This window comes from Canis lupus, chromosome 19 (genome assembly GCF_003254725.2).
Source record: "Canis lupus dingo isolate Sandy chromosome 19, ASM325472v2, whole genome shotgun sequence".
Taxonomy (NCBI): domain Eukaryota; kingdom Metazoa; phylum Chordata; class Mammalia; order Carnivora; family Canidae; genus Canis; species Canis lupus.
Window position 1 is genome coordinate 53,677,218 of NC_064261.1, and position 19,690 is coordinate 53,696,907.

The 19,690-nt window shown below is 49.2% G+C and overlaps 1 protein-coding gene across 1 annotated transcript in view; it reads right to left on the reverse strand.

Moving 5' to 3' along the window:
* Nucleotides 1-3,542: 3,542 nt before the first annotated feature.
* The window catches only part of NEB (nebulin), a 200,923-nt gene continuing 184,775 nt past the window's right edge, over nt 3,543-19,690 (reverse strand). Inside the window, 15 exon segments of the mRNA XM_049097113.1 lie at nt 3,543-4,303; nt 8,079-8,185; nt 9,001-9,141; nt 10,294-10,386; nt 10,614-10,797; nt 10,875-10,982; nt 11,762-11,854; nt 12,312-12,404; nt 12,574-12,666; nt 14,001-14,093; nt 14,653-14,745; nt 15,696-15,788; nt 17,445-17,537; nt 18,486-18,578; nt 19,064-19,156. Of these exon segments, the coding sequence (XP_048953070.1) occupies nt 4,130-4,303; nt 8,079-8,185; nt 9,001-9,141; nt 10,294-10,386; nt 10,614-10,797; nt 10,875-10,982; nt 11,762-11,854; nt 12,312-12,404; nt 12,574-12,666; nt 14,001-14,093; nt 14,653-14,745; nt 15,696-15,788; nt 17,445-17,537; nt 18,486-18,578; nt 19,064-19,156 (1,644 nt within the window). The 3' untranslated portion in view covers nt 3,543-4,129.

Genomic DNA, 19,690 nt, shown 5'->3' on the forward strand with positions numbered 1-19,690 from the left:
TTGGGGAAATGCTCTCAGGTTTTCACCAGTGAATAGGATGTTAGCTGTGGGTTTTTTCATATACGGTCTTTATTGAGTATGTTTCCCCTAAACCTACTTTGTTGAGTTTTCATCATGAATGATGTTGTACTCTGTCAGATGATTTTTCTGCATCTGATGAAATGAGCATGTGGTTTTTATCCTTTCCTTTGTTGATGTACTATGTCATGGTGACTGATTTGTGAATATTGAGCTACCCTTGTCTTCCATAAATCCACTTGATCGTGGTGGATGATTTTTTCAGTGTATTGTTAGATTCCGTTTGCTAACATTAAATAATCTGTTCTCATTGTTTTCTTAATTTCTATTTTGTTTATTTCTGCTCTAATCTTTATTGTTTCTTCTGGTGTTGGGTTTTATTCTTTCTTTTCTAGCTCCTTTATGTATAAGGTTAAGTTGTTTGGTATTTTTCTTGCTTCGTGAGTTAAGCTTGTATTGCTATAAACTTGCCTCTTAGAATAGCTTTTGCAGTGTTTCAAAGATTGCGGACTCCTGTTTTCATCTTCTTTTGTCTCCATTTATTTCTGCATTTTTTTTTAAGATTTATTTATTCATGAGAGACACAGAAAGAGAAGCAGAGACACAGGCAGAGGGAGAAGCAGGCTCCATGCAGGGAGCCCAACGTGGGACTCAATCTGGGGACTCCAGGATCATGCCCTGGGCTGAAGGCGGCGCTAAACCGCTGACACCCAGGTGTCCCTGATTTTTTTTTTTTTTAAAGATTTTATTTATTCGTGAGAGACAGAGAGAGGCAGAGACGTAAAAAGAGGGAAAAGCAGGTGGGACTTGATCCCAGGACCCCAGGATCACGGCCAGAGACCAAGGCAGATGCTCAACCACTGAGCCACCCAGGGGTCCCTTCTCTTTGATTTCTTGATTGACCCATTCATTGTCTAGTAGCATATTATTCAACCTCCATGTATTTGTTTTTCCAGATTTTTTTATGGTTAATTTCTAGTGTCATAATAGGAAGTGTCATAGTTTCATACTATGATTTTAATTGAAGTTGTTGACTCACTTTGTGGCCTAATATGTGATCTGTATTGGAGAATGTTCCACGTTCAGTTGAAAAGAATGTGTTTTGCTATTTTAGGATGGGATGTTCTGAATAGACCTGTTAGAGCCATCTGGTCCATTGTGTCATTCAGAGCCACTGTTTCCTTGTTGATTTTCTATTTTAATGATCTATCCATTGATGTGTGGGGTGTTCTCTATTATTATTGTATTATTATCAGTTACTTCCTTTATGTTTGCTGTTGCTGCTTTATATATTTGGGTACTTCCCAATTTGCAATATGATCATTATGTTTGTCTAATCTCTACACCCAACGTGGCGCTCCAGCTCACAACCCTGAAATCGAGTCATCATGCCCTTCCTACTGAGCCAGCCAGGTGCCCCCAGTTGTTAGGTCTTCTTGTTGGATCGTTCCTTTGATTATATAGTATCCTTTGTCTCTCGTTACTGTCTTTTAATCTCTCTCGTCTGATGTAAGTATTGCTGTCTCAGCTTTCCTCTACTGCCCTTTGCCTGTAAATGGTTTCCTTCACTTGCCGCTTGCATGCGTCTTTAGGTCTGAAATGAGTCTCCTGTAGGCGGTGTATAGATGGGTCTTTTCATCCGTTCCATCACCTTATGTCTTTTGATTGGTGCATTTACTCCATGTACATTCAGAGTAATTATCGATCTGTCCTGATTGCTACTTTGTTACTTGTTTTATGGTTGTTTTTTGTCATTCTCTGTTGCTTCTCATTTTCTCTCATGGTTTGCTGGCTTTCTTTAGCGATATAGTTGGGTTCCTGTCATCTTCTTTTTTGCGTATTACTGGTTTTTGATTTGTGGTTCCATTAGATTATACACAGCGCCTCTTGCATATAGTAGTCTATGTTAAGTTGCCAATAGCTTAAGTCTTAACTCATCCTTCTCTCCTTGCCCACAGTGTTTTGGGTATTCAGTGTCAAACACTGCAGCCTTATTTTGTGGATTCCTTGACTGACTTTATAGATACTTGAGTTCCAACTGAAAAATACACCAGGAGCCTTATGGAGTTTCCCTTGTATGTAAATGTTTTCTTTTGCTGCTTTTTAAATTCTGTCAGTGCTTTTGCCATCTTAATTACTGTGCATCTTCGTATGGAATTCCTTGGGTATTGTTGAGGACTTTTTGGTGGCTCCTGGATCTGAAATTTGTTTCCTTTCTTAGATTTGGAGAATTTTCAGCAATTTCTGTAAATAAATTTCCTGTCCCCTTTTCTCTCTTCTGAGATCCATGTAATGCAATTGTTATTAGGCTTAATGGTGTCACCTAGTTTTTCCTTAGTCTATTCTCATTATTTATTTATTTATTATTTATTTATTCCTTCCTATTCGGCTTGATTGCTTTCCATTGCTCTGTCCTCTAGGCCACTGATCTGTTCTGCTTCCTCTAAGTCTACTATTTATTCCATTATATTTTTAGTTTCAACTACTGAGTTTATCTCTGATTGGTTTTCATGGTTTTCTTTGTTGAGCAACTCACCAATGTCCTCAAAGTCTTTTCTCAAGTCCAGAATCCTTGACTATTGCTTTAAACCCTCCATCAGGTGTATTACTCAGTTCTGGTTTTTTTTAGATCTCTTGCTGTGATTTGTCCTGGTCTTTCATTTGGGACTTGGTCCTCTGACTTTTCATTTTATCTAACGCTGCATCTGTTTCTGTGTGTTAGGAGAGTCAACTACGTCTCCTGATTTTGCAAGTAATAGCCTTATGAAGAAGAGGTCCTGTGGTGGTGCCCTACTGCTCAATATCCTCGGCTCACCAAAACCTGGCTCTTCGGGGCTATCGCCTGTGTGTGTTGCGTGTACCCCGGTTTGTGGCGGAGTCACGTTTGCCTTCAGTCCAGTCATCTGCAATAGCTTTCGTTGCCACTTGTGGACAGGGCTTCATTCCTGTGGCATGAGTGGGCCAGTCTGGGGCCTCCTTGGGCTTGAGTTGAGTCAGACGAGGTGTTCGCCAGAGATGCAGTGGTATGGAACTGCCTTAAGCTTTCCCTGTGTTGTCCTTTGAGAAGCTTTCATTGGTGTGTGGGGCCCACAGTCAGACCTGATGTCTGCCCCGAGTCCATTGCTGGGGCCACACAGCTGGGCCGGGGTGTGTGTTATCCTCCCTTCTCAGGGCAGGAGTCTGTGGAGTGGTGCTGGGCCACTGCCAGGCAGCGGCAATGCTTTGGATGGGCCCTGGCCACCCACCCGAAGGGCAGGTCTGTAGCAAATAGTAGGGTTGGGGCGTGCAGTGCCATCCCTTTCCCAGCTGTCCACTGATGACCCCACAGTGGTTTATAAAATGTTATCAGCTGAGCCATAAGGGAAGCTTGCTGAATACAGTATAGTCCTGAGAAAGCCACGTGTGTACATTTTTAACGGTACATTTAAATTTTTTTAGTGAAGTCTAAACTGATGGATTTGCTTTATTGAAATTGATTTGTTGATCAAAACAACCTTTAAAAATAAGTTACTACTTCAGTGGTGTTTATTGCAGAATTCTAGACTTTATTGACTATCACCTTTGTAACTTCAGACCTGGAATAGAATTAAAAGCATGAGCATTCAGTGAGCAAGGAAAAGGTGAGTGTTTCTGCCATTGTTCTTTGTATTTAACATGTTCAGAATCCTTGTTTAAAAAAAAAATAATGTTGAACATTTTCATAATGGAGAAAGACTCTGGGTTGATACAGCAATAAACATTGCATAAACTTTTAAAATATCTATTCTATAATTAAACTTTAAGGCAACATGGAAAATTTAGTAATGACAGTTTTAAGAATCACGAACCTATGGGTTTAATGTCTCTTAAGTTATATGTGTAAGTCCAGAAAATAATGAAGTAGATCTAGTTTAATAACTGGACAATTAGTGATATTAAGATTTGTTTTACTGGAGAATTACTGAGGTTCATATAGAAACAAATTAAGGGATGGTGCAACTGTTAACCATATTGACACAAAAAAACCATTGGGCAGCTTTGAGAGCTTAGGAAATAATGGTGGGGAGTCTGAACTGAAACCCTGACTGCAGGATGTGCAGGTCCCGCAGACCAGTGCAATACTCAGAAATGCTTAAATGGCTTCCACGTAGTTGGCTGGCAGCATGCCGGTCCTGCCCGTCCTCTGCACAGTGCCATACATCCAACCCTCGTCGATCGCTTGGACGTTTACAATAGCGTCTCCGTCTCTGAAGGACACCTCATCTGCATCAGCAGCCATATAGTCGTACATGGCACGGAAGATCTTCTATTTGTGAAGATGGAAAAAGGTAAAAAAAAATATATATATATATATACACACACACACACACACGATTAGATTTGCAACAATCAACCCGAACACCTAATTTTAAGGTCTATCTAAGTTACACAAAGAGAATGTACAACCACCACCAGGAAAGTAAAAAGACTACCCACGACTACTCACAAAACAGGATCAAGTATTTGCTGATCATACATCCAGTAAGGGATTACATCCAGAAGATAAAAACTCCTACAATTCAAAACTGAAAAAAGGCGGGAGGGAGGCGAAGGATCTGAATTCTCCAAAGGAGATGTACGAATAGCCCATGTTTTCAGTCAGCAGGGAAAACCCCAAGGAACTACGACTTCAAACACGCTAGAACGGTAGGAGTCAGTGAGGACCCAGAGCCGATACTAGGGAGGGTGTGGAGAAATTTGAAAAGCTGCTGATGGGAAAGTAAGATGGTGCAGCCACTTGGCAAAGAGTTTTTGCAAGCTCCTCCCTTGTTCGATGCAGAGTTACGGTACTGCGGCCCTACCTACATCCCCAAGGGGCGCGAGAACGTATGTCCACACGGTAATTCGTGCGTCCACACTCCCGGTATCCTTCACGGCAGTCAAAAAATGGCAAAGAGCCAAATGCCTATCAATTGATGAAGGAAGGCAGGGTGGTATTTCCACACGATGGAACAGTCGGTACTAAGGAGTTTTTACTGCCGTGATAGAAGCAGGCGAACCTCGGCATTGAGGACAGGAGGCCCGTCCCCGAAGACCACATACTGTGTGACTGAATTTATGTCAAGTACGTTGCACAGGCAAATGCAGACAAAGAGCATTAGTGGATCCCTCAGGATGGGATGGGGGGACCGTTGATGGGTACAAGGGGTTTTTTAGGGTGATGAAATGTTATAAAATTAGATGATGGTAGCAGTTGAATAACCAAATGAAATAAATAAAAATCAGTGGACCCATACGCTTCAAATGAACTTAATGGTATGTTAATATGTTCATAAAACTATGAAAACAGAATGGAATGTGCTAATTTTGTATGTGGCCTTTTCTTCCCTTTTGAAAAAGTCAATTTTGTGTTTTGAAGAATAAAAATTTGAAAGACCAAAGCAATACTGCACGTATTCTTTCACTGGGAATTTGGAAGCACGCTGGTTGTAAAAGTTCCTAAAAGCTGTCCTCCACATTAAACAAGAAAACCCCAAGGAGAGGAGAAGGGAAAGTGGGCACTTTACTAATCAGTAAGCATGGAGTTCCCGTTAAGACGAATGGGCCCTGGAGATCTCTGGCGATCTGTACACAAGCCTGAATGTATCGAACACTTAAAAATGTGGTAAAAAGGTAGAGCTCAAGTGGTTTTACATGTAATTCGGTTTCCGATGTAATTCGGCTCTTGTAACACTACTTGTAGATAAAAATAACAAAAATTGAAAGTGCCCAAATTTCCTTCATGGGAGCCACACTGGTTAGTAATTGGAGATGTCACCCACGTAGTTTTTCCTGGCATTCTGAAACGATCAAAGACAGGTTTCCCCTTCCCCCCTGCATTCCTGAACAGTTACTGAGATTCATACTCTGACTTGTTCTTTCCATTTAATATAACACTTCAGGGTCCTTCCATATAAATACAGATCTGTCTGTGTTTTTTCTGTCTTACATTTTTTACTGCTGCAGAGAATTCTGTATTGTAAGATCACAAATTAACCATTTCTATACTTCTGGACATTTAATTGTTACTATTTTACACTAATCCTCTAATGTTTGTCTTTAGGCAAGTATTTCAGGGAAAGAGCTTTTTGTTATTTTATTTATTTATCCATGAGACAGAGAGAGGCAGAGACATAGGCAGAGGGAGAAGCAGGTTCCCTGCGGGGAGCCCAGGACCCCGGGAGTCATGCCCTGGGCCGACGACAGACGCTCAACCCCTGAGCCACCCGGGTGTCCCAGGAAAAGACCTTTTAAAGGTGAAAGTAGTAGGTCAAATGGTATGTTCATTTTAATAATAAAAAAAAACCCACTACCATGAGAGGATTCTAACACTATACTTTGCTTTAATTTGCATATTCCTAGTTAGCAGTCATGGTGGACACTTTTGTTGGATGTTTCTATTTCTTTTGCTGTAAGTTGTCTATTCGTTTGCTTCCATATCTTATTTTGACCAGAAGGAATAATTTGCCAATGAATTTTTGGGTGTTATGCCTTTTAGATAGGGCTTTTTGTTATATATGCAGATATTTTCTCCCAGTTTGATATATTTCATTTTATTATAAAAACGTTTAGGGCCGCCCAGGTGGCTCAGTGGTTTAGCACCACCTTCAGCCCAGGGCGTGACCCCAGAGTCCCGGGATCGAGACCCAGGTCCGGCTCCCTGCATGGAGCCTGCTTCTCCCTCTGCCTGGGTCTTTGCCCCTCTCTCTCTCTCTCTGTGTGTGTCTGTCATAAATAAATAAAATCTTAAAAAGAAAAAAAAAAGTTTAAAATCTTCTGGTCCAGAGGCCTGGGATTAAGTCCCTCCACACTGCTCCTGCTTGCTCGCGTTTTTCTCTCAAAATCTCTAAAATTTTATGGTCAGATATGTGGTCTTTTCTTTTTTTTTTTTTTTTTTTTTTTTTTTTTTTTTTTTTTTTTTTAGATATGTGGTCTTTTCTTTCACATCCTTAGGTTCTGGAACTTGCTGAGGAGGGCCTTGGTTGTCCCGATATTATAAAAGTGGCCTCTAATTTTCAGTAGTATTTTACAATTTTACTGTTTCCCCCTGCTGATTTGTAAGCTATTCTCATATCTAGTCCCATGCTAAACCCATATTTAATGATAGCAGCTTTACAGTATGTTTTGCTCCTATTTGGTTAATAGTTGTCTATTGGAGGGCAGCCGAGGGGCTCATGTGGTTAAGTGGCTGCCTTCGGCTCGGGTTATGTTCCCAGCCGGGGCCTGGGACTGGATCCCACATCGGGCTCCCTGCTCGGTGGGGAGTCGGCTGCTCCCTCCGCCTGCTGCTCCCCCTGCTTATGCACTCTGTCAAATAAACACAATGTTAACTTTAATACACAGAACGCTAGGATTTTGGAGTTGCCTTGAGTTCATGGGTTTATTTCACGAGAAATGACTACAAGGTTCTGTTCCCGGATATAATGAGTCTTAATACTTACTTAGATCTTTGTCCTTTTGTAAAGACAGTTTTCTACATACAAATATTTTTGTTCATAGAAATACTTTTATTTCAACCCTAAAGAATTAAGTTTCTGTGATATGGATGAATCCAGGGTTTTAAACTGAGTTTTTAAAGTAGTTTGGTGAACTGTAAACATGACTGACTTATTTATATGTATTGTTTTATATTTATTTACATTTATATCCCTTATATTTAGGGAGATCTAAGATGACATGTTTTATGCGTGACACATGCGTAATCCTCTTGAACGAGGATTCCAAGCAGCAGATACTTGAAGGTAGTGGGTAGGACCAGTGAGCCCCAAGGGATCATTAGTTTAAATAATTTGAGCTTGGGAATGAAGCGTTTCTCATACACCTGGTAATAGGTGCATTAAAAGAGCGTCGAGGGGCCCCCAGGAGGCTCAGAGGCTGTCTGCCTGCGGCCCAGGGCGTGACCCCAGGGTCCCGGGATCAAGTCCCCGGTCCGGACCCTGCAGGGAGCCTGCTTCTCCCTCTGCCTGGGTCTCTGCCTCTCTCTGTGTGTCTCTCAGTAATAAATAAATCTTAATTTTAAAAAACGTGCCGCCTACAGCAGGCGGGGCGGGGGCTGCACTTACGCCAGCAGTGGAGGGGTGCGACGGGATGGAGGAGAGCGTGGTCTGCTGCGTGGCCGCGGACGAGGACCGCTGCGGGGGCAGCTCCGTGGTCCTGGCGTGCTTGTAGGCTGTTGGGGTGGGGGGAGGGTTGGCGCGGGGCGGGCCTGTACCTGCTGGCCGCGAAGGGCAGGGCCTGCACCTGCTGTCCGTGGAGGGGGGTGGCCTGCACCTGCAGCCCACGGGGGGGGGGGGGGGGGGTTGCACCTGCTGCCCGCGAGGGAGGCCTGCACCTGCGGCCCGTGGGGGGGGCCTGCACCTGCTGCTCGCGAGGGAGGCCTGCACCTGCGGCCCGTGGGGGGGGCACACCTGCTGGGGGGGCCTGTACCTGCTGCCCGCGGGGGGGGGGCACACCTGCTGGGGGGGGCCTGCACCTGCTGCCCACGGGGGGGGGGGCTGCACCTGCTGCCCGGAGTGGGGCCTGCACTTGCTGCCCGTGGGGGGGGGCACACCTGCTGGGGTGCCTGCACCTGCTGCCCGCGGGGGGGGGGGCACACCTGCTGGGGGGGCCTGCACCTGCTGCCCGTGCGGGGGGGGGGGGGGGGACTGCACCTGCTGGCCACAGAGGGGGGGGCCTGCACCTGCTGCCCACGGGGGGGGGGTGCACCTGCTGCCCGGAGTGGGGCCTGCACCTGCTGCCCGTGGGGGGGGCACACCTGCTGGGGTGCCTGCACCTGCTGCCCGCGGGGGGGGGGGGGGGGAGGGCTGCACCTGCTGCCCACGAGGGAGGCCTGCACCTGCTGCCCGTGGGGGGGGCACACCTGCTGGGGGGGCCTGCACCTGCTGCCCAAGCCCCCCCCCCCAGCCTGAAGCCCCGTGAGGCCCGCTGCCCAGCCTCTACCGGCCGCTGCAGCCCGAGCCCGAGGGCGGGCGGCCCCCGCGGTACCTGAGGCGGTGAAGACGATGCCGTCGCTGTAGGCGGACAGGCGCTGGTCGGCGGGCTCCGAGGGCTCCGACTTGTCCTCGCCGCTCAGCGCGCTGGCCGAGCCCGCCCGGGAGTGCTCGCGGCTCCGGCGCTGCGCCTGGGCTGTTGGGGCGGGCGGGGGGTTAGGACACAGCAGCGGGGGTGGGGGGGGGCGCTGGGGGGGGACGCCTTAGGACGCGGTGGAGGGTTTAAGACGTGGATGGAGAGAAAGGGGGGAGGAGGGGGGGAAGGCCGCTGGGGGGGAGAGGGGGAGACCGCGAGGGGGGGACCCGGAGTAAAGGGGGGGGCCGTGCGGGGGGAGTGGGGGTGTAGGGGTCAGGCTGCGGTCATGTGGGGGTAGTGGAGGATCAGGTATGAGGCTGTACCAGTGGGAGTAGCAGGGCAGGGGTGAGGCCAAGGCTGCTGGGGTGGGGGGAGAGTGGGAGAGGAGAGGGGGGGAGAGTGGGAGAGGAGAGGGGGGGGAGAGTGGGAGAGGAGAGGGGAAGGAGAGGGGAGCAGGAGAGGGAAGGAGAGGGGAGGAGAGGGGAGCAGAGGGGGAGGAGAGGGGAGCAGAGGGAGGGGAGAGGGGAGGAGAGGGGAGGAGGAGAGGGGAGCAGAGGGAGGGGAGAGGGGAGGAGAGGGGAGGAGAGAGGGGAGGAGAGGGGAGGAGAGAGGGGAGGAGAGGGGAGGAGAGAGGGGAGGGAGAGGGGAGAGAGGGGAGGGAGACGGGGGTAGGGAGAAGGGAGAGGGGAGGGAGACGGGGGTAGGGGGGAGAGGGGGGAGGGGGATGGGACAGTAGGGGTGAAGACGGGGAAGACAGTGGTGGGGGGAAGACTGGGGGAAGATGGCGGGGGGGTGGGGGGGGGGTGGGTGTGTGGCCGCGGCGGGCCCTGCGGGTACCCGGGTCCGGGGCACGTGGATTCCTGCAGACGCCGCGGCGGCCCCGGAGGGTCCTGGAGGTGCCTGGCAGCAGGGCGGGCGCCCCCCCCATCCCCGCTCCCGCCTCCCCGAGCGCCCGCGGCCACAGGCTGTTGCCCTGGGGGGGCCGCCAGGCGTCAGCACATCCCTCCCCGGCTGGCGGCCGGGCTCCCTGGTCCCTCCGGCCTCCCTGGTCCCGCCGGGCTCCCCGGGGACGGAGGGCCTCGCACGGGGCGGCACCGACGGGGCCCCACACTCCGGCGGCCCCTCCGCGGCCTCGGCGCCCAGCACGGAGGGGTCCGGCCCCGAGGGTCCCCGCCAAGCCTGGTCGCCCCCGCCCGCCGCAGCCGCCCCTACCGTTGAGCAGGTGCAAGCTCCGCGACTGGATGTTGTCCTCCGCGGGGTCGTAGTCGAACACGGAGCCCGGGTTGGTGCGCCACACGCGGAGGCCTGCGCGGGACAGGCGCCCAGGTCGGACCCCGGCGGGGGGGTGCGGGGGGGTGCGGGGGGGTGCGGGGGGCTGCGGGGGGGGTGGCGGCGCTGGGAGCGGGGGGGGGGGGGCAGCCGGGGCGGGACACCTGGTCCTCGCGTGGTGGGCGGAGGCGCGCGTGGTGGTGCCGGGAGCCCCAGGCCGAGGCCGTCGTGCGGAGCCCCCCCCGCCCCCCCGCGGCCCCCACCTGTGACGGGCTCCTGGGCCTGGCCGCCGCGGCCCGGCTCCATCTCCACCACCCTCCTCCGGATGCCGCGGTAGGTGATGTCGCTGACGTCCTGCGTGTTCTTCTTCACCCGCTCGGTGATGGGGTCCGTGACCACGGGCGTGAAGCAGCCCTTGTGTTTCTCGAAGTCCTCGTGGTACTTCACCTGCGGGGCCGCGGTTCGTGGGCGCCCGTGCGTGGGCCCGGGGCTCCCCGTTCCCCACCCCGTCCCCCCGCACTCACCGTGGACACGTTGCGCTGGGTCTCGCGCACGCGCCGCATCTCCGGGGTGTCCAGCACGTGCGCGGCCCTGCCCTGGATGTGCCTGCGGAAGCCGTCGGCGTACAGCACCTGCGGGGGGCGGGGGGCGGGGGCGTCAGCAGGTGCGGCCGAGCCCGGGCCCGTTGTCGTCACGGCCTTGGGCTTCCCCGAGACGTCGGGCGGCGCCACCTGGCATCCGCCGAGGGGACTGCCCCTGCCCGCGCCCCACGGCCACCATCCTTCTCCACTCGGGACCGTTTTCATAGGCCCACGTGCAGGGGGCGCCGACGACGCCCAGCCCGGGCCGCACGTGTCTCAGGGCCCCGGCTTAGGGGTCAACAGGCCGCGGCTGTGACCCGGGCCGCCCCCCCCGCCCAGCGGGGCCACTGGACATCGGCAGGTGTTAGGCACGTGTTACAGGCTGTGACTTGGGACGCACCCCCCCCCCCTTCATCGGGGCCGCGGGACATCGGCAGGTGTTAGGCGGGTGTTACAGGCTGTGACCCGGGCCCCCCCAGCCCAGCGGGGCCCCAGGACATCGGCAGGTGTTACAGGCCGCGACACGGGCCGCCCCCCAACCCCGCAGGCCGCGGGACATCAGCAAGTGTTACGGGCCGTGACCCGGGCCACCCCCCACCCTCGGGGCCGCGGGACGCCCGCAGGTGTTCGTCCTGGGTACGGCCACGGGCACCTAAAGGCCGGTTGCGTTAATCGCAGCGTCCACCTGCAGGCGAGCAAGCGGCGCAGGTGTTAAGGGGCCGGGCCGCGACCCCCGGGGCCCCTGCCCGCCGGGGCGAGGGCGAGGGCGAGGGCGAGGGCGCGTCCACGCGGGGCGGACATGCTCGAGGGAGGCGGCGGCCGCCCAGTACCGAGCTCAGGTTCTCCTGGTTGCGCTTGGCTCGCTCCATCTCTGGGGTGACGGCCGTCGGCGTGCCCTTCCTCACGCTCTCCCGGTAGCACACCTGGGGGCCGAGGGCGCCGGCGTCAGCGAGCGGCGGGGGAGGGGGGCCACGGGGTCACACCGGGTGAGGGGCGCAGGGGGGGTCACACCGGGTGAGGGGCGCAGGGGGGGTCACACCGGGTGAGGGGGCGCAGGGGGGGGTCACACCGGGTGAGGGGGCGCAGGGGGGTCACACCGGGTGGGGGGCGCAGGGGGGTCACACCGGGTGGGGGGCGCAGGGGGGGTGACACCGGGGGCCACACGGGGGGGGGTCACAGCGGGAGGAAAGCCGTCCGCACGTTGCACGTTCCGTGTAAAGCCCAGGAGGAGGAATTAATCGGTGGGAGCTGCTGGGGTCGCTGGTTGGTTTTAGGGGCAGAGAGGGGCTCCCGAGGTCAGTTTCGGGGCGAGCGCGAGGGGTTAGTGCCGCAGCCAGTCTGCAGGCGCCCCACGCCGCGGCGCCCCGGCCGCCCAGGTACCGAGCTAAAGTTCTCCTGGTTGCGTTTGACTCGCTCCATCTCGGGAGTAAAGGGGGTCGGGGTCGCCTTCCCCACCTGCTCTCGGTACGACACCTGCGGGGGCCACGTGCCGGCTGAGACGGGGGCTCGGGCGGGGGCCGCGCGTACTGGGGGGCGGGGGCGGGGGGCGGGGGCGAGAGGGCGGGGGCCCCGCGACAGCCGGCCCGTGTCTGGGGGGGGGGGCCGGGGCCGGGGCCGCACGCGCCCGCTCCCCCCACGATACCGAGCTGATGTTCTCCTGGTTGCGTTTGACTCTCTGCATCTCCGGCGTGACGGGGGTCGGGGTCGCCTTCCCCACCTGCTCCCGGTACAGAACCTACGCGGCGGCACCGAGGAGCCGGAAAGAAGACGACATTAGCGCCCGCAAGACGAACGGGACGGATCAGCTGTGCCGGGGCTCCGGGGCTCGGCCTGCGGCCGCGGGGCTGGGGGCGGCTCCTGCAGGGCGTGGGGGGCGGGGGCGGGCTGGGGTGGCCGCAGGGCGCGGGGGGGGGGGGACGGCGGATCCGGGGTGCGGGCTGGGGTCAAGGCCACCCCCGCGCTCCGGGCAGCAGGCGGCCGAGCCAGGCCCCGAGCCAGGCCCCGAGGTGCAGGGGCCGCCCCCCAGGGGAGCGGCGGGCCAGGCCGGGGCGCGGCCCCTGGACCCTCTAGAGCGTCCCGGGGCGGTTCTCGGCGCCACACGGGCAGGAGCGTGGATGCTGCACCTCAGGGCCTGCCCCGGCGCCCTTCACGGGGGCACCGCGCTTCCCGAAGGGGTCCCTGAGCGGCAAGGCCCCCGCCCCCAGCGGGACCCGGCAGCGGGGCGTGGCACGTGCTCCGGGAGTCCGAGGCCGTGCTCTCCCGGGAGGCTGGGGGGGGGGGGGGGGCGTCTCCTTCCAGGACCCCAACCCCCTGGTCAGCAAGAAACCAGGATACACCGAGCGCAGGCTTGCGGCAAACGGCTCACCAGTTAGCAGTTAGACACCATGATAAACACAACAAAAAACTAAAATTGGTAAAGCAAAAACCGTTTGAGAGTGACGCTTCCTTCTTAATTGGTAATTTTCTGAAACAACTGGTGGATCTTAGTTTTTCCATTTCCAAGAGCACAGTACCTCTAAACAATCACCCAGGACTCAAGATTGTTAGAACTCAATTTTCTTGTTATCCAAGCAAACTAAAAGGCAAGTGGTTTTTTTAAAAAAATATTTTTAAATACCAGATGGAATAGAAATGTCATTATCCTTGGAGGATCAGGGGTTATTTTTTCCCAAGGTCTCTTTGTCTAAATCTGACAGGTTAAATTAGAACCTAACGTCACAGGGGCAAAAACAAAACAAGATCACAAGTCACTTTTCCAGAGAGCGCTCTCCTATCGACCAGGCCCCTCCCCCAATTTCATGAGAATGTAAAACAAAGAGACCTTGAGGATGGTAGAGAGTGAGTTTGGGGAGAGCTGAGCGAAATTGGAAAAATCTGTTACTTCCTGATATTAGAACTGGATTAAAGCAATCTTGTTATTACAGAGTTAAAGCTAAGAGTAGCCTTCTGGGACAGAAGGATACATGGGATAAACAAAATTCACAAAATTTGTTTTTTTTTTAAAGTAGGATTAATAAGTATTATTTCAAGTCATTAAAGTAGTAGTTGTTTCTTGTCTTGCCAAAGTACCGAGCTAATATTTTCTTGATTGTGTTTGACTCTCTCCATCTCTGGAGTGACAGGTAAAGGGGTTCCCTTGCCCATGTTTTCTTTGTACAACACCTGTGTGATGAGAAAGCATCCAGAAAAAAGAAAAATAAGTAACATTTCATTGGTTGCAAGATTTTAAGTGTGAGTTCAACCTCCTTGTTACCAAAGGACACAGTCGAGTCCAGGGGGCCAGGAGTTACAGGTCGACCAGCCGCCCCAACCGACTACTGGCAGCAGAGCTCTGGGGAAGGAAGGACCTCGGCTGCTGGGGGAAGGCTGTCCGTCATTCATGTCATTTTGTCCTTCCTGTGAGCACGTGCCTCCCACCAATGACAGGGGGGTTTGAGATTGTTAGAACTCGGTTTTGTTGTTATCCAAGCAAACTAAGAGACAAGCGGTTTAAAAAAAATATTTAAAAATACGAGATGGGATAACAGAATTAAATGTTATGAATGTTTTAGAAAGTCGAATCCATAGTAGTAACATAAAAATATAAAAAGTATGTCCTTTTGCTAAGTGAGGTATATTAGAAACAAAGGCAGGGGAGTGGGTTTTAAGGAGGAATACGTGTCAAGTGTTATCTAATTATGAGGTTAAGTGGCAGCTGCTTTTCCCTTTCTTTCCAAAATACCGAGCTAAGGTTTTCTTGATTGTGTTTGACTCTCTGCATCTCAGGAGTGATGGAGACTGGAATCCCTGTCCCCAGGTTCTCCTTGTAAAGCACCTGTATGGTAAGAGAGCATCCAGAACAAAAAGAAGGATCAACCACTTTCCCCCTTTTGTGGAGAAGTGGGGGGAGGAAGGGCAAAGAGGAAAGAGAGGAGGTTAGAGGAAGGGAGATACCAGAAGCTTCTAGATCCAACCTGTAGGAGCCTAAAGACATTAGGTAAGGGAATGCAGGAAAGAGCAGCAAAAACTGAGACAGGAAAGGAAAGTTTTGTTACTTTTGTTGTTTGGATTAATCTCTGCAGAGTGTGCGGTGAAAGGGAACCGACGATTAGTGCCCCCAGCCGGTTTGTTAAGAGGAAGAGAAGAAGTAAAAAGAGTAAGAGACAAAAGGAGAACCAACGAAGTTATTTTTGATTTGGAAATGTTATTAATAAACCACATAAGGAGATCTGATTTTTTTTTAAAAAAAACAGTATTAAGATACATGTGCACAAACCTTCTTTTGTTGACTTTCAAAAGAAGTCCAGGTATTTAATTTTTAGTTTGGGTGAACATACTGGGAAGAATTATTTTTAAAGCATATGGAGAGCAATGACAAGATGCTACAAAAAAAGAAACTTCAAAATATCTGTGTAGATACCAGTAGGGACAGAGAAGATTAGAACAGGAAGTGGGGCCAACAGTCCAATCTTTGCTAAATACATTTTTGGAAGCTTTATGTTCAGATCAAATTTGCCAAAGCAGGATAAATGTGGGTCCTTAGACACTGAGAAAGGTTATGGTTTTAAAGGTTGGGATATAATACTGAACTTATTTTTTTATAAGTCAAATAATGGTATTAATGTTTAACCAAAGTGGGGCAATGGATTCAGGGGAGATGGCAGCGTTAGGTCATGAACAAGACATGTCAGAGTTTTTACTGGGATAAGCTGATTAGATTTAAAATATAGCCATTAATTTTTGGTTTAAAAATAGTTAAAGGGATTTTTTTTTTCTTTTAAATACCGAACTAAAGTTTTCTTGATTGTGTTTGACTCGCTCCATCTCTGGAGTGATGGGAATTGGAATCCCCTTCCCGAGGTTTTCTTTGTACAACACCTGTACAACACAAGAAAGCATCCAGAAAAAAAAAACAAGAGCAGTCAAGACAGCCCTTTCATCTGTCCTGGAGGGACCCTAGGATGAGACCACAGACGTCAAACAGGAAAGACTCTCCAAACACAGATCAGGATGAGAATGTGCTCTGGATTTCCTTAGCTAAAGTGCGTGTATTTGATATTTACTGCAATATTAACTCATAGTATACTGAAGGTTTCGTTCCTGTGATGAGAATTAAGGGAAAAAAAACTACAAATAATTTCATAAGAGCACTAACGTGCTTATTGTACAACAGAAAAATTAGTTTTTAATTAGATTGCCAAATACTAACGTTCCCTCCGTAGAACATCTGTTTTACAGAGTAGCAGATATTTAAAACTCCAGGCCAAATCTATGTAGTATAGCAAAATTGGCCTTTATTGAGTAAATTTAAATTGTGGAGGTGGTCAAGTCTCAAAATTAATATTGTAATACAGAGTGCTATTCATTTCCCACGGAATCTTAGGAGCTCTATGCACCATCAGGACAATTTTTGCCTAAATGCAACTTGTGCAACAATGAATACAAATGGTTACTTAGGAAAAAAAAATTATCTGGGATCATTAAGATCTCAAATATAAACAATATACTTATATTATAGAAAAAATTAAAATATAATTTTGAAAATTAATGCAAACCTTAATTCTTCCAAAAGAAGAAATCATCATCATCATCATCCCACAGGGAAAACAGTGAACATTCCAGAAGTAATATTAATTTACATGGATAATTTAACACAATTGAAAGGTTGTTAGTGAATTAAAAACAAAACCAAAAGAGAGTGGGACCAAAGAAAGTTACTAATCTATTTGTGTAGGAGAATAAAACTTTCTGAAAATATTTAAACTGACAGTTAAAAGCCACTTTGGATCAAACCTGCCCCCCTCCCCCCAAAAAAACCGTCCAGCTAAATTTTCCTATTGACATTTGATTTTCTATTTCAGGCCTAAGTGACTCTTAAGTTCCTTATACGGAAGTTTCACAGACTATTACAGAATTTTTCAACAATATTACTAAAATAAAAAGTAACATTAAATATAAATGTATGATCTGATTTGTGTCTTTAAAAGAGTAAATCAGAAGGTCTGGATTTCTATTCATGGAATGGCTCGTTTAGCCAAGTATCAGGATAGGGCTGCTTTGGGTTCCAACCCTGAACCACTTTCTCTTTCCGGCCTGTGTTTACCCAGATGGGATCCGGGTTAAGGCAAGCGCATTCCCAGTCACGAGCCACTACTACCTGTGGCCTCAAGGACTCTAGTCTTCGTGCAAAGCTAACCCAGAGGCATCTTAAATAAAGAGAGTCCTGAGAAATTAAGAGCTACGGTGTTTGTTTGTTTTTTTTTTTTTTGGATATCCATGAACTTCAAAAGTCCCAGCAGCAACATAAAAGTTGAAAAGAGAAGGAAAGGAACGAATTAAAAGTTTTAAGGGACGATTATGAAAGGTACAGAACGTTAGAATCAAATGGTAAGTAAAAGATGTGGAAAACATGATTCAGTTGATGAAATTCTAAAAATGTTAAACGGATTATTTTAAAGGGGCTAATAGAAGTTTGTTTTATAGAAAATTATTATTTTTTTAAATATGGAATTAAAGGAACTTTCTCCCGAATACCGAGCTAAAGTTTTCTTGATTGCGTTTGACTCGCTCCATCTCAGGAGTGACAGGAATGGGGGTCCCCTTGCTCAAGTTCTCTTTGTACAAAATCTGTGTGCACAAAACCAACAACCGCATCAGCCTGGACCTATCTTTCAGGTAACTTCATCTTCACAACAGTCCCTGAAAGTATTTTTGTCTTCATAACGACACAAAATGGGCCTCGGCAACTTTAAGAAACAGGACCGACCACTTTGGACACTGAGTCACACACAGTACGAGGTCTGTCCCTGGGTGGCATTGCCACAGACTCAGCCTCCAGGCTGCCGGGAGGAGCCACTTAGGTCTCCTCCCAAAGACAGAAGGATCGGGCCTTATCAAGCAGTGGTCAAGTTAACTGAAATTAATATCCATGATGAGTTGCTGGCAACCCCAAAATAGGGAACCAGAGAGAAAGAGAGAGAAGTTTGGGGTAATAAAATGCTAATAGATATTAAAAGCTAAATATTAGCTCTCGTTGATCCTTAAACTATTCCAAAGAGAAGCTCATTTATATCTTACATGGTATACAATACACTGCTCCTATCATCTCTGGAATGAAAATATTTAAGAATCACATTCTTTTTACAAAAAGCTACAAACACCAAAAATCCATCCAACAGAGCCAGAATACGCACAAATAAAATTCTAATCAACACTGATCTTTTGAAGGGATGTTAGAGTTTTACACTTTTGACTTGTTCCACACCAGTTAGAAACACCTGTTGTTATTAAAGGCGGGCTTAAGGGTGGGGGGAAAAAAAAAAAAACCAAACACTGAATATTATGGGTTTTTAAGGAAAGTGATCCATAGTTATGTTTTAGGGAAAACAGTTAAGGTTTCACACCAGAACGCAACTAAATACTAAATTAGAGTTGAAAACTGGGGTAATATTTGGATCATTATTTTCATTATGTGAATTTAGTAATTTTACAGGAAGAAAAATCATATGTTTATAACGTGTTAAAAATATTATTTTAAATAAGAAGGGATTTTATTTTTTGCCCCCTAAGAAATACCGAGCTAAAGTTCTCTTGATTGCGTTTGACTCTCTCCATCTCTGGAGTGATAGGTGTTGGGGTTCCTTTCCCCAAATTTTCTTTGTACAAAACCTGTGAGATACAAGAAAGTACCCAGAAAACATTCAAAACAGGCACAAAGATGAAGGGAGGGAGAAAATTGAGGCAGGGAGTTTGTGTGAGGAGGGAGTCTTTCCGTGAGTAATATTTAGTACGGATAACGCTTTTACTTTTCCTTCACAACCATGCTAATTCTGGGGATTAAAAAAAAATCACAACACAAAGCACTGAGTTACAGGAAACGAGGATACTGATGAAGAGCCTTGAGTTAACTGTACTCACGGTGTTTCAGATCTAAGTATCCACACTTGTCAGCTGCTAAGTGTTAAAGTACCATCAGAAAAAGTAAGTCACTTTGGGTGAGTCCAGGTGGTTTTGGTCAGATAACAACACACACCCTCGCACACACACAGACACAGAACTGTTAAGTTGTTACTTTTTAAAAACAGATAGCGGGTTATTCTGGTAGATGTTTAAGGGGGGAAATAGAGATTCTTAGTTGATATACGTGTAAATACCGAGCTAAAGTTCTCTTGATTGCGTTTGACTCTCTCAATCTCTGGAGTGACGGGGGTTGGGATGCCCGTTCCCAAGTTTTCTTTGTACATAACCTGTAGAAGATAATTAGAATAGCCGAAAAGGTGAGATGGCCGCGAATCCCTTGGATCACAGCTACATGTGTGGGCTACGTGGTGGAAACTCACAGAACAATCTAGCTTTCAACGAGGACGCTCGGGATACGGAAAAGAAGCTCCACCAACATTTATGTTCCTGCTCCAACAGTAATCTCACTGCCTTGAACACTTGCTACTAATTTGTGCGTTTTCTGTTGCCAACACCTAATACATTCCTAAAATGCACTTAAAACGTGGTGATAAATTCAATGAGAAAAATCTAACCATTTCATACCGTTTAGTATTAGTAGGTCCACAGTAGATTTGTACTTAATTTAAATGGATTACTTGGTTTCAAATTTTCTGATCACGTGATGATCTATTCTTTCCAGGGTTGAGAATTTTGGTGGTTTTGTATTTTCTACTGAAAATTCCTAGGTGGCCCCTAGTCTGTAGGTACTCTTAATAGGAGGAGACTTAAAAGTACATTTTTCAGAAGGAGTAGCTTTCCTTGAAATTTCTACTGATGGT